The 14925-nt window shown below is 35.6% G+C and overlaps 1 protein-coding gene across 3 annotated transcripts; it reads right to left on the bottom strand.

Annotated features, from left to right (window-relative positions):
• Nucleotides 1-9303: 9303 nt before the first annotated feature.
• LOC149154533 (uncharacterized) lies at nucleotides 9304-14311 on the bottom strand. Of its 3 annotated transcripts, XM_089439679.1 has the most exons (3): nucleotides 13923-14311; nucleotides 11307-13349; nucleotides 9304-11207 (listed from the first exon to the last, which is right to left on the bottom strand). In XM_089439679.1, the coding sequence occupies exons 1-3, from the start codon at nucleotides 14014-14016 to the stop codon at nucleotides 10417-10419; spliced, it is 2928 nt and encodes a 975-aa protein (XP_089295805.1). In that variant the 5' UTR covers nucleotides 14017-14311; the 3' UTR covers nucleotides 9304-10416. The 3 variants fall into 3 exon arrangements, with proteins under 3 accessions (XP_089295805.1, XP_089295804.1, XP_089295803.1); XM_089439678.1 differs by having other exon boundaries at nucleotides 9304-13353; XM_089439677.1 differs by having other exon boundaries at nucleotides 9304-13349.
• Nucleotides 14312-14925: the final 614 nt, after the last annotated feature.

Raw genomic sequence — 14925 nt, 5'->3', positions numbered from 1 at the left:
CCTCACCATCAAATCCCTTCGAGGAACCCTTCTTGGATTTCTTCTGTGGACAATTCGTAGCATAATGGCCCACTTCATGACAATGAAAGCATTGCACTTTCGATTTGTCAATCTTCTTCCCACCATGGAAATAACTGGATTTGGGATGGGACGCCTTCCCTTTCCCTTTCCTCGCCTTACTCGCTAAGGCTAGATTTTCCTCATCATCTTGCTTCGATGAGGATCCATCTCTGGTGCTTCTTCTTATTTCCTCCTGCATCAGATCCAACCAAAGTCGTTCCCAATCTGGCAATTTTTCTCTTCCATTAACCGATTCTTGGTAGCTATGCCAACTCTTAGGAAGACCGAGGAGTGCAAGACTCACCATGTCATCATCAGCGGTCGTGATCCCTACACTTCCAAGCTCATCCCTGCAGGTGGTGAGCTTGTTCAGATATGTAGAGATCATGTCAACCTTTTCACACTTGATTTTCCGAAGCTTGTCTTTCAACGCCAGCTTCCTCTAATCGCTACTATTCTGATATAGATCTTTCAATGTTTTCCACATCGAAAACGGTGTCTCCTTCCCATGGAGACTTGAGACTATGTGGTCTCGAACTCCCTCCAAAAGGATTCTCCTCGCTCTAGCCACACATTTCTTCCATTCTGCCAATTCTGTAGCATTAGTTGTTGCTGGCTTGGGGACTTCTTGATCAATGAAGTCCTTCAAACCGTTGTCCTCTAATACTGCTTCCATGCGATCCTTCCAGCCTATATAATTCAAGCTGCCATCAAGAGCATACTCGAGTCTTAAACCGTTGAACGCCATTGATGAAATTTTGAGATGTGATCAGAATTCAAATTCTATAGTCAAGAACTTCAAACTTCGAACTTCTCCCTTCTTTGTATATTGTTCTTCACTTTGATCACCTTTGCTTCGATACCATGTAGAAATTCCCACTGTAGATCAACAGATTATGCAATAGACTAAAGCAAATACAAGATCTACTTCTACAACACTTTGCGGAAGCTTAATCAAATTGAGCAAGATCAAGAGAACACATATAACTGAGAATGAAAAATCAATCACACATAACACAGAAGAAATAACCCGGGGAAAGCCTCAGCCTAAAACCCCAATCTCTGTATTATCATACAAGTGGAAATATGTTCAAGTTACAAAAAGAATCAACTCTCAAGCTATCCTGCTCTCTCTGCAATCAAATAATACAGCTCACAGACTGAATAGACATAGTATATGTCCTCCTTAATCCCTCCAAGCCTCCTCTTTCCTTACGCAGTTTTTCTTGGGGTCTAGTGAAGCCACATGTGTGAATTGGCCTCATCACACTCACAAAACCTGAAGAAGTAACTGTGCAATCCACAAGGAAAGAATTCCTTCTGCATGCAAGGGATATTCACAATGGAATATTCTAGCAACTAATAGTACACTATCCCTCCATCTGATCTCAACTGGGTTTCTATCTGAACTAACATGCATGAGTTATTTATAAGAGAATATTCAGTTATCTGAAGTGCAGCAATTACATGCATGCATGCATTAACTAACTGAACTTACATTAATTCAACAAATTGTTTGAATTAATCTAACTGGACTTGACTCAGTTAACTGAGCCAACTAATTACAACTCATCCTTATCTCTTTAACTGATGGATAAATTCCTCAATTAATGGAGAAACTGTTGCATGTCCCCACATAGACTTCATGTTTGATTTTCCTTAACTAATTAACTCATGGTGAATTAATTAATTATTTTACAAACAGTTGCTAAGATCAAATTCGAATTTTACTTCACTATTTTAGTTTTAGGGACTGACTAAAATAGGTAGGTATCCCGAAATGCTATTTATAGTAGTACTAAATTTAGCACTTCTATATTTAGCATTTCTTCTTGTTATTTTCAATAGTTATGTTTACAATGGGTCTGGACAGGAAATTCTCCTTGTGAATCTTGGCAAGACCATAAATCCTTGGAATTAGACATAAATTTTCCATTATCTTCCTTTTTAAATGGTCATCTAAGGTTGAATTCGTTGTTGTTTTCATAACCTCCCTTGTGCTCTTACTTAATGGATTATTCTCAAGCTTCTTGTAAAAATTGCTCATTTCCAAGTATTCCAACATCTTTGTGGCATAGTATCATTTATCAACATAGTTGCACCACCTTTGTCAACTTTGAGAATCACAACATTCCCATTTTAATTTTGTGCTCTAAGGGTTTCTTCTTCTTCTCTCCTAATGTTGCTTCTTAGAGGTTTGACCTCCTTAAAGCACTGCAAATTCTTGTTAGATCTCCTTGGCGTCACTATTCAACGAATGCTTTATGCCATATTCAATGTTGCAAATGATCTCAATTGGGTTGTTCTTCAATGCAATGGAAAACCCCAATGCTCATTCCACTAGTTTTGTTTTTCATTTTCATCCAATGGGTGATCTAGCAAGTTCAAGAGTTCCATGTTATCCAACTCCACCTCAATTAACCTTGATGCTCTAGATAAATTAACAAATTTCTTCCTTTGTCATTTCTTAGCTTCACTTTTGGCTTTTTCATGCCAGTAAGCGTGACAAAATCAATAATAACTCATAAATCCTTCCCCTTTTTCTATTTGTGGAGTTTGTCAAGTTGTGAAACACTCCCAAGGCAAAATTTAACTAGTTTTTTGTTGAATTTGAATTTGACAACTTTGTCAATGTATCGCAAGTTATGCATTATGCACTAGCAACATAGCACAATCCATCATTATAACATCTCTTGTGATGATAGGTGATATATTCTATAACACAATGTTATTTCAATTTAGGTGCTTTAAATTGTGTTGTTTCAAATTTATAATTGTTAATGTTCAACTTGGTGATCGTTGTTATTGTTTTGCTTAGCTTCTAAAACTTCTGTGGTAGTTATATTATTTGAAGAAACAACCTATATACTATAAATATAACAAAGTTTCCTTCTTCTTTTTTATAGGTAGAGAATTCCAACTCATTCATTGTTAAAGAAAAAAAACAATTCACAATATTTTTCTCCTTATTTGGTGTACCCAATTTTGGAAAAGCCCTAGAATGTACTTTACATTGTAACTCATTTTTCATATTTTATAAGTAGAGAACCCTACCAAATTTATTGTTTAAAAAAATTTAAAATAATAAAAAAAAATTACTATGTTGTTTTTTTGTATCATTTAGTATACTAAAATTTGGGAAAGGCTTAGAATGTACTTGTACTACAATTTCATGTCTATTTACCCTTTCTTTGAACCCATGTATCCTCACATGATTTCTAATAAGAATGAGGATAAAAATCATGCAACTTGCATAAGAAGAACGAGGAAAACATTCATGTTATTTACATAGTGGAAATCAATAAGAACATATCTCAAAATAATTGAGGTTGTGGATCTTTAATGTTGACTAAAGGACTCATATGGCAATAGAACTAATGTAAAGTTATCTATGGAGATAGCTTCACAATGCAATAAAAAATACAGTTCAACCATAACATCTTAAAAAGTACAGTTGTGAGCATTGATCTTACATAAGGGTTGGAGGTATTCTCATATTGAAATTCCAAATATTTGTAGAGAAGGTCAAACCATTTAATTGTCAATTGGGGTTATCTCAAGTGGTTGGGAGGAATGGCTATTATCTTCCCCACCCAAGTTCGAATCCCCGCTAATGACATGATAAGTATTGTTGTAATGGCTTCGTGCCTTGTGAACTCTTAACTAAGTATACCTATGGGCTGGTCTGGTACCAACAACCTCACTCTAGCTCTGGGGATGAGAGGGACACTGATTTCTTTCCTCAAGGAAAAAAAGGTCAAGCAATTTAATCTCAATTATTAAAAGAAATAAATTATTTAAATCTTAACATTCAAAATTTAGGTAAAGGGTGTTTTTATAGGCCATAGTTTGTCCACTTAATGTATCCACTTAAGTTTATATTTGTGTAGCCCCAAAGGAATTCCATAGATTTCCCACTATAGATCAACACACTCTTTTGCAAGTGCTAGCTTCAATGTTTGTGAAGGTTTCTTGCAATCCATTCAAAAGATTTTGATGTTTTTAGAGTTGCAATGTGCCTAAGAATACTACACACACAACCTTTATGAGAACTGCAATATATTTCTCTTTTAAACCATGCAGAAAACTAATCCCTGAAAATAGACCATAAAGTGTTGATTGGTATTAGGGAATTAGAACTTCAATCCAAAATTAGGGAAGCTTTTCGGAGTCCATGTAAAACACACATAAACTAGAAACCAAATAAATTGTATATTAATTGATCTCAATCAATAATGTACAATGTGTACATATTAATACATATAAGAAACAGTTGAATCAATTTCTTGGTCTTCTTGGACTCCAATAACTACTTAAACTAAAACACACATAAACTGAAAACCAAATAAATTGTATATTAATTGATCTCAATCAATAATGTACAATGTGTACATATTAATACATACAAGAAACAGTTGAATCAGTTTTTGGATCTTCTTGGACTCCAATAACTACTCAAACTAACCTAATCTTTAACCCCAAGGATTAGTTGTCTAACATTCCCCCCTTAATCCGAAGGGATGTACCAAAGTCCAAGAATGAGAGCTCAAAATGCAAAAATGCATCTCAGCCAAAAGTTGAATGTCTCTCAAAAATGGTTTTTAAGGATGACCACAAACCAATATGGTAGAACCCAATGTCTCAACCAACACCAACTTTGAAACCTTTATAATAGTTCTCAGAACAACAAAAAATGTGGTTTAAGGTGACAACAAATTCTAAAACAATCAATGTAGTTCCTCGAACAATTCTGAATCTGAAAGTGCTCGTTCACAAACAACTCAATCAACAAAAAAGGAAGTCTCTCGAGCTACAACTCTGGCTCTAACTGGTATAGGTTGTGGCTCAGGCTCACTTGTAGATCTCTGACTCAAGGTCGCTTGACAAATCTTCGACCCTGTAGCAGACCATCAACAATTCCCCCATTGTCGGATACACGGTGAGAAGATAAAGCATTCTTCATCACTACAAGGTTGGTCAACACTCTCAAACATATCCTACGGTATGACCTGCAAATCTTCTTGGTTGTTTTCAACCAATCCCAAGAAGCAATTCATCCAAAATTTAGTTTCTCTCTTGCAGTAGTCTTTTTTCTTAAACATTTGTTTGAGTGGTGATTACGCTTTCCACAATGCTCACGCGAATGAAGATCAAAACACTGATGTTTCACATGTCCAACTCTATTACACTGTTGACATAGATCAATTTGTTCTGGAACAACACCATCCATAAATCCAACACTTTGAAATTGTATGGGTGTAGAAAAAATAGGATATGAAAAAATACATTCAAGACATCCTTGTTATATCCCAAACCAGTTCTGTGTTTGTTATGCATAATTTTTTCCCATGGTCTTCTAAAGGTTTGGGAACAATAGGGTTCACATTTGTATGCAAATGACTCTCACATACACTTGCCTGAACATGACTTTCGGTTGCATCCAAACTTGCTCCTGATGTGATTTCATTCCTCTTCCATCGCTGTTTAGAATTATGGTCGTCTCGTTGTACTTGAGACTTGATCTGGAGAAATTCAATTGTCTCCCATGCATCATGTAAACAAACTCTAATATCAATAAGACTTACTTTACTGACATTTACACTTCCATCAGTAGTAAAACTAATGAGATTGTTTAAGATTTCCAATACATTTTTAATTTGAGCCATGGGTGTCGGGTTCAACCGAATGCACCCATTTTACAAGTAATTTCAACAAAAAAATATTAGATAACAAATAATAACATGCTCAAATAAAAGTGAAATTGCTGCAAACAAAATGTCCTCTTCTTATGACAACTTCCAAAAAAATATCTTTCAAAATTGTCTTCACAAAGATTTGAACTTGTGACCTTGTGATCTTTAACATACCAAATAAGCTCTTCTAACCATAATGCATTTTCTTTCCTTGATTTTATACTCAAAAATTTTATAATTTAACCTTCACTTGACATACACATGAACTTGCATAGCCAATTCTTTCATATACCAAGCACCAAAAAGATTCTTCAAACAAATCCTTTTCAAATTTCCAAATATGTGAAGTACTCCTCTAAAAGAAAATATAAATCCCTTTCTCCTTTTGTTTTAAATAAAAATTCGCTGAGTGATTTGATGGTGGGCTCCAAAACTAATCTAATAGAGAACTAGGTTCAAATCTCACTCTTTCCCTTTTTCTTTTTCTTTTTCCCTTCAACTTTTAAAACTCATTACAAATCAAGACAAACTTGTCCTAAAATATTTCCACCACTTCTAACTCCAAGTTAATTAATTTCATAATTAACCACTTTTACTTTTACTTTCTCATTTCACCTTTCTTTAACCATTTTCTTCTTAAATATAATAAAAGAAATGAGAAATATTTTCTTTAATCACAATTTTAATACAGTTTCCATTCACTTGATACTCACCAACTTTTCTCCTATTAACTTTCACATTTATCTGTTTCTTTCTCTGTTCACTTTCACCTTTCTCGCTCTGCCTCTTTCTCTGTTCACTTTCACCTTTCTCACTTTGCCTACTTCTACACAAAGATGTTGATTCTGGAAGTAATATAAAATATATAAAAAATGTATTCACCTTATTTGTGGTTTCATATTCTGGAAAATGTATCCATATTCATTTAAGTTTTACAAATCCTTAAAAAATTATGTAAATCTTTTTTTTATACTTTCACTTTCATGAACCTTGAAATAATAATAAAAATCAAAGAAATATATTCCTTGATCTAAAATTCTTGAAAATACCTCGTATAAAATTTTAAAATTCCATGAATTTTATTTTACTACTTTTACTCTTTGATAAATCTTTGCCACATTTTCATCACCAATTCCAACATGCCAAATATCTTTAGAATGTTAATTTAAAATATCCTTTTGACCTCCAATGTCCAGAACATTTTATTAAACATAAAATTCTTTCTTGAAAGGGCCTTCCCACTCTTCAACTGTGTTTTCTTTATCACAATGCCTCTATGCCACATTTCCTTTTTAGTTGAAGATTAATAAAAATTTCATTCGACTAAAATAAGAATTTGTACATTTTCTTTATTCTACAGCGCTATTTCTCCATTAAAAACTTCTCCAAGTAACTAGTTCTTCTTGCTTCAACATAGATTCCACTTGTCTATTTCCCCCTTTAATTCAAAGATGCACCAAACTGTCCACACGTTATCAGTCATCTATCTTTTTCACAATGCCATAGAAGGACTGCTCGAAAAGATTTCAAATTATGTGAAAAGAGAGGCGCCCAAGAAGGCCACAAAACAAGTGGCTCAACAAAATGAACAAAACGGATAAACATCCGCTTTGATACCATTGTAAAACACATATAAACTGTATATTAATTGATCTCAATCAATAACGTACAATGTGTACATATTAATACATACAGGAAACCGTTGAATCAGTTTCTGAGTCTTCTTGGACTCCAATAACTACTCAAGCTAACCAAATCTGTAACCCCAAGGATTAGTTGTCTAACAATCCAAGCCCAACATCTGGTCTGCAGTAGTAAGCTCTTAGAGTCGGCCCAACAATTCATAGAATTCTCCTAGTTGTATCCCCCTTTTTAATAACCCCTTTTTAATAACGTTAACCTTCTTGTCTACTAAAGTGGTCACTTAAACACAATAGCAGAATAATTCTGACGTAAGAATACCTTTCATATGCCCAAAAAGGTGACTGAATTCTGAGTCACTAACACCCTACAAAGCATGGCCCTTAATTTATTCCACCATATCAAGCACTGATTGAACTAAACACTGCTGCTAGTAACTACAACTATTGTCCTTAATTTCTAATTACTGAACACAATAGCAGAATAATTCTGACGTAAGAATACCTTTCATATGCCCAAAAAGGTGACTGAATTCTGAGTCACTAACACCCTACAAAGCATGGCCCTTAATTTATTCCACCATATCAAGCACTGATTGAACTAAACACTGCTGCTAGTAACTACAACTATTGTCCTTAATTTCTAATTACTGAGCCAGACATCGCTGCCTAAATTTTAGCAAAATTGGAATGTCGGCAAGTACAACCTTAACATTCAACTAATTGGTAGATTTGGTTATAACAAAGTTCATTACAATATAGTCATTTCAGGCTTATATCAGGGTAAACTTCAGTTTTAACAATTTAAATTCCTAACAGAACAATAAATGATGATGTATCAAAATGTATTAGTGATCTCTACTCAACTCAGTTGTGACTCGCGAGAAACCAGTCAACATTTTTGTAATAGATTGTTGTGGTAAACACAAGCCATCATACCTCTCTAATTTTATCCAAAATTTTGAATGGCAGTGACTATAGAATTTAATTTGTATCAATAATAAATATCTGTAATTCATAAGTGTTTAAATCTCAGCTTGAAATTCTATAATCTACGATCGTTATGGACCTTACCATCTAACTTTTCTATATTTAATCAAGTGCATTGGGGTGGTGTTGTTCTTTTTCTATCACGTCCTCTGTGATTTTGTAACCTTGTATAGCATGCAACTCCTCTACCTTGTAACTATGCTTCACATGGCTAAAACTGTTGCATGGAAGCATATAATACTTCACAGACCGAAACAATGATCCAACTGCCCACATACTAATTTTCAGCTACAATCTAGCTCGAATAGTTATTGTACAGAAGTTTAATAGACAGTATATTTATCCCCAAGGATGAGTTCCTTCCACCGGGCTATGATATTAAGAGGTATCTCACTCTTATGCTGAAACACTTTCTAATGGAGATGATACACCACTTCACTTGGAGGAAGTTGCCATTTCGATTTGATTTGGCAGTACAGATTGCAACTTTGCAGCAAGGATAGAAATGTTTCAAAGGGACTTTTATTCACTTGATGTATGAGCCAAAGATGCTTACCTTACTTGTTTTATACAGGAAGTTGCAATGTTCAAATCTGCTTTTGCAGTAAAGAGTACAGCAAATATAGAAATATTTAGAGAGGGTGTTTACTCACTTGATGTTAAAGCCAAAGCAGAGATGCTTGCCCTCCTTGCTTATATAGAAGAGGGAAAGAGCATACCCCTACTATGGAAAAAATGTATGATTATATAACATATTTTTTGTAACGTTAATGAAATATATCATGCATGTGTATTGAAAGAAAAAACACGAGTTTAATAAACAGATTGATGGGAAGTATTATTATTCATGCAGTTGCCATGTACTCAAGGTGATACAACATTCAGATGATGTGAGTTTCCTCTTCTTATCCTCTTTGATGTTAGGCACATAAATAAATAAAGAGGCAACCCTCAAGTGCAAGGGAAGAGAACAATCTGCTCATGTGTTCAGCAAAGTGATGCAGAGGAGATTTTGGGGTGTCGATGACCTCCTGTATCATATTTCGACCCCAGGCTGTTACTGGATGACAAAAATCCAATCTATTTACCTTTATCCACATCAGAGGGATGGTGACACATGGCTAGACACTTCAGCCCTGTTTGTTGCAAATCTGTTGAGCACCTTACCAAATTGAAGTACATATATACAGCTATCCCACAAATTACAGATACTGCAGCTGTGGACAAGAATTCTTGAATATACAGATATAATTTGCAGTACTCTGCAGAATAATGACTGGAAAACTCAGTGAGCACCATCCACAGACATCTTTTACAACACCCACCGTGTACATCCAAATAAAGTTAGCTCAATTCCATCACTATTCACTTACGGCTAGATGAACAAATCTAAATTATGAAAAGTAGCATTTTGCTCCTATACATGTGCATCTGAACAGAATGGTCAGCAGAGCCAATAACATATTTTATTTGAATGGTTATCCAACTAGAACAATTTGATGAGCCAAATTGATTGAAATCCACAATTTTGGCACCTCTATGATTACCAGGTGCATGCATTGAAAATTTACAGCTTCCCAGCTTTTGACAATTTTCAAAAGGCCACCCTCTCAACAATCTACCTTTAACAAAAATTCGATACCTGTGCCAACTCTTGCCCACTTCATAATGCAATGGAAGTCTTCATCTAACACAACATGATGATGTCAAGTAGCTAAAAGCATTCCTTCCTTTTCCATTGCTTACCGTTTAACAATTTCTAGAACTTTGCATTGAATTATATTCATTTCTGGTCCAGTCTACTCTACTCAGGTGGTAATGAATCTGCACAATCATCCCAGTGATCACATATAAGATTGTACCTAAATTTCAGCCTCCATTGTACACTGTGATATTGTTAGTGTGTTTCCCTAACTCTAGGAATCACTCTTGACCTCAAGGGCCACATAAAAAACCTTAAAGACATTATATTCTCTTGGAAACTGATATTGCCTTTAGTCAAAATCTCTTCGACAGTTGTCAAAGTAAAGGTTTTATCTTGCAGTTTGCTTCACTTTCATGGAATGGTTTGAGTTACGCTGTAAGTCATTCAATGATTTCAAGGCCCCCTTTAAGCAGTCCTCCAAATTCCCTGATGTATGGCTTCCAGCATTCATGGTTTTATAAATGAAATTGTTTGCTATCAGGCCCCTATCGTGCATTTCCATCAAGAGCTTGTCCCCACCAAATAGGTTTCCTTCCTTGAAAAGCCCATTGATGAGTGACCTGTACGTACTAACATTTGACCAAATACCTCTTTCTTTCATCTCATCTTGTAACATTAAGGCCCTTTGTGCATTTCCTTCTTTACAAAGTCCAGTGATGAGTACGTTGTAAGTAACAACGTCAGGTTTCAAGCCACAGTCCATCATGAGATCTGCTAACCTTAAAGCTGCATCCATCTTACCGGCTTTGCAATATTTATCAATAAGAGTAGTGAAAGTAGCAATAGTTGGAAGTAAGCCCATCTGCAGCATGTCATGTAAAAGCACATTTGCTTCTTCCACCTTGCCAATCTTACAAACTCCTCTTGCAACAGCACTATGAGCAACTTCAGGAGGAACCACACGCAATATCTCATTTTCATTCCTCAGTCTAAAAGCTCCCTGCAAATCACCGGCTCTGCAGTACCCATTGACCAGCCTAACAAAGATATTATGGTGAGGAACAAGTCCCTGCCGCAACATTGTATAAAAGAGTTCACAAGCTTCTTGTATCTTTTTTTCATTGTGAAATCCATAAATAAGCGTAGTGTAAGTAAGATTATTAGGTGAAAGCCCTAAACCTGTCATTTGACTAAAGATTTTAGTAGCAGTCTTCATATCACCAATATTAGAAAACTTATCAATCATCATGTTAAATATCAAGTGATCTGGAATAATACCTTTCTGGATCATTTGCTCCAATTTCTCCTTTGCTTCATTCAGTTTGCCTGTTTCACAAAGTCCAAGGATGAGGGCTTTGTATGTTAAAAGATCAGGCACAAAGCCATTTTGCACCATTCTGTTATACAAGTAGGAACTCCTCTGCAGCAGTCCTTTCTTGCAGTGTCCAAGTATGAGGATATTGTAAGTACCTATGTTAGGAACCATACCTCCAAGTAACATTTTTTTGAAAAGTGCGTTTGCTTTTTCTAAAATTCCTACTCTACAGTATCCATCAATGAGAGTATTGTATGTGATAGCATCAGACTGAATGCCTTTTGATGCCATCTCATCATGTAAGTAGGATGCTACCTTGACCTTGCCTTCCTTGCACAGTGCATTTATCAAAGAGTTGTAGGTAATATGATTTGGTAATAAACCTTTATCCTGCATTTCCTCGAAGAGTTCAATTCCCTGAAAGACATTTCCTGCCTTGCAATACCCATTGATGAGGATCGTATATGTGTAAGCATCTGGAAACAAGCCTTGTTGTGCCATTTCATCCCATAGTCTCAAAGCTTCCTGAAAATTTTTAGCCTTGCAGTTAGCATTAATAAGCGTATTGTAAACAACATTATCAGGAGCCAAAGACGTTTCCTGCATTTTCCGCAGGAGCCTATTTCCCTCTTGTAATTTTCCTTCCTTACAAAGACCTTTAATAAAAGCAGTGAATGTGAATATGCTAGGTGAGTGACCCTTTTCTACCATTTCATCATGCACATTCAAAGCTTCTAAACAATCACCTGTTCTGCAATAACCGTCAATTACTGTATCATAAGTAACACAGTCAGGGGTAACACCTTTCTTTACCATTACTTTCAAAATTTCCTTTGCGACTCCCAACTGGCCTTGCTTGCAAAATCCATTGATAAGAGTGTTGTATGTTACTAAGTTAGCAGAAATGCCACACCGCTCCATTTTGAGATATAACTTGAAAGCTTCTTGTGTTTTCCCCTGTTTACAATAGCCATCAATTAAAGTTGCAAATGTAACATTATCAGGAACCACACCTCTTTTCTGCATTTTCTGCAGAAACATTTCCGCCAAGCATACCTTCCCTACTTTGCAAAATCCATTTATCAGTGCGGTGTAAGTGACAACATTTGGCTTCAATTCGTGCTTGTACATTTCATCTAGAAGATCAGAAGCCTGTCGCAGATGGCCTACCTTGCATAACCCATCAATCAAGATCGTGTATGTAATATGTTGTGGGCTTAGACCAATTTTCTTAGTTTTCTCAAAGACTTTTTTTGCTTTATCTATCATGTTTGCCTTGCAGAGTCCTTTCATCATTGTAGTGTAGCTAACCAAATTGTGCTTGAGGCCTACTGTTTGCATTTCATACCAAAGTCGCAAAGCTTCCTGCAGGTCGCTTTTCTCACAATGCCCATCAAGCAGTATGTTATAAGTGACTACATTTGGAGCTAAATTCATTTGTAACATTTTGCAGAAAAGCTGATTTCCATGATCGATTTTTCCTTCCTTGCAAAACCCATTGATCAGATAGTTGAAAGTAACCTCTGTAGGCATTAGCCCTCTTTCACATATTTTACATAACAGGTTATAAGCTTGATCACTTTTCGCTTTCTTGCATAGACTATCAATTATAATATTGTAAGTATGTATATCAGGACAGAGGCCTTTCACTTCCATTTCAGCCAAAAGCTCGAGAGACTGATTAAGATTTCCTTTCTTGAGGTTACCATCAATCAAAGTGTTGTATGTGTCAACTGTAGGGGTGTAGCCAGCCTCCTCCATCTTCTTAAGGAAGTAATTTGCCCTTTGAAGCTTGCCCTCCCTACAAAGCCCTTTAATAAGAATATTGAAAGTGACCACATTGAGACAAATTTTGTGAACCACCATGTCCCTGAAGAGAACCCATACCAAATCCCCGCGGTTCCTCTTCATGAAGGCACTGAGAATATAGTTGTAAGGGTGCAAAGATGGTCTGAAACCATGAGTCTTCATCCGCTGAAAGATTTCTACAGCATCCCCCGTCATCCCTGCCTGAACATAATCTTGATTAGCATATCAAACACAGCAGGGTTTGAGTTACACTCTGTAAGTATCCATCAATGTGTCAAGATGGCCGTACAAACAATTTGGGAAATATGTTTGGGAAGATCGTTAGCAGGCTCATACATCTTGGCCCTTGACAATATGTGGATTGCTGTGCAATAGCAGTAGATTATGTGCTCAAAGCCAGGCTGCTTGCCCAACCTTCCCAGGAATTTGAGGGCCAGTTTCCTATGTAATCCCTTTAGAGGTGTCAGTTGGTAGGGCATCCTACTGAGAGATTCCCAGAGGTGTATAGTAAGGATGGTGTGTATGCTTTTCTCCAGTTCCACTTGGACATCTGGTTTAGAGGGTTTGTGGGTAGTAAGATATGTATATGTGCAGAAAGCAAATTGGCACATACAATACGGAATTTGGGCAGCAAGAGAGTGTACAAGAAACAAAGGGGTTTTCAAAATTTTCACTCCCGATTACAGTGTAAATATTTAACTAGTTACTTGTAATAGAAGATAATAATTATGCATCCCACCAGGTGAGGGAAAAACGACCTCTACCCTTACCTGTTTGATGACTCTGACGCGACCCCGAAAGCTGCTTCTTTTTCTTTTTGGTCTTCATCATCCTTGCTTCATCTCCTCTACTGCCAGTGCCCATATCGATATTGCTGAAATGAAGAGGAAAACACCCAAATTACAGACCTCTTTTCTCGGCTCGTAATGGTGACAGCGAGCCGGACTTCAAATATGTCATCATCTTCGTCATACCAAAATATAACTACCATGCTTCATCTTCGGCGTCTTCTTCAGTGTGTAATAATGGGAGCCTGTCAGTTTATTAGTCTCTCTACTGTTGACTGAATATTTTCTTTCAATCTGCCCTCGCCCACTTCGGCTTTCTGACTTCGAAAACACTATAAGTGAGAAAATTCAAAAAAAAATCTATTTGCAAGTAGTACCAGCCGTGTATTCAGCCTATTAATCCTAGATCTATATTCATAGTAAAAAATAAAAATAAAAATTATAATTTAATAAATCTTATATCTATATTCATAGTAAAAAATAAAAATAAAAATTATAATTTAATACAGTATAGATGTTGTAATATAGTGTTTAATATTTTAGTTTTGTTAAAATAAAATAATATATAATTATAATCCTAATTAATAATTAAATTAATTTAGATATATTTTAATTTTATATCTAACAAAGTACCAGAGACAAAGTACCAAGAGAGATTAAATCTCTTGCTTGAGGGATTAAATTTCTTGCTTAAGAGATTTGATCTTTTTTTACACTTGGTAGATTGGGAGTTAAGATGGATCCAAATTGATTACATTTAAACAATTATAATAAATGGGTATTGACATTTTTAGTCATTTTAACACATTATATTTTGATATAGGTAAGAGGCTCAAATTTGACTCAAAATACTCAAAAACGGGTAAGAGGATCAAAATCAGTAGAGTTAGTTTGTTAAATTAATATAGTATCATGTGAGAGGCTTAAAATACACAAAATCAGTGGAGTGTCTATTTTGATATCATATGAGAGGCTTAAAACACTC

This window comes from Pinus tabuliformis, chromosome 9 (genome assembly GCF_031772625.1).
Source record: "Pinus tabuliformis cultivar Carrire ecotype Pingquan chromosome 9, CPIR1, whole genome shotgun sequence".
Taxonomy (NCBI): Eukaryota; Viridiplantae; Streptophyta; class Pinopsida; order Pinales; family Pinaceae; genus Pinus; species Pinus tabuliformis.
This window is presented reverse-complemented; position numbering and strand designations above follow the sequence as displayed.

Bases quoted from the DNA above. Each gene is read 5' to 3' on its own strand.
- LOC149154533 (XM_089439677.1), bottom strand. From the start codon at position 14,016: ATGGGCACTGGCAGTAGAGGAGATGAAGCAAGGATGATGAAGACCAAA. The intron at 13,350-13,922 runs GTAAGGGTAGAG...ATGTTCAGGCAG, and splicing joins GCGTCAGAGTCATCAAACAG to GGATGACGGGGGATGCTGTA.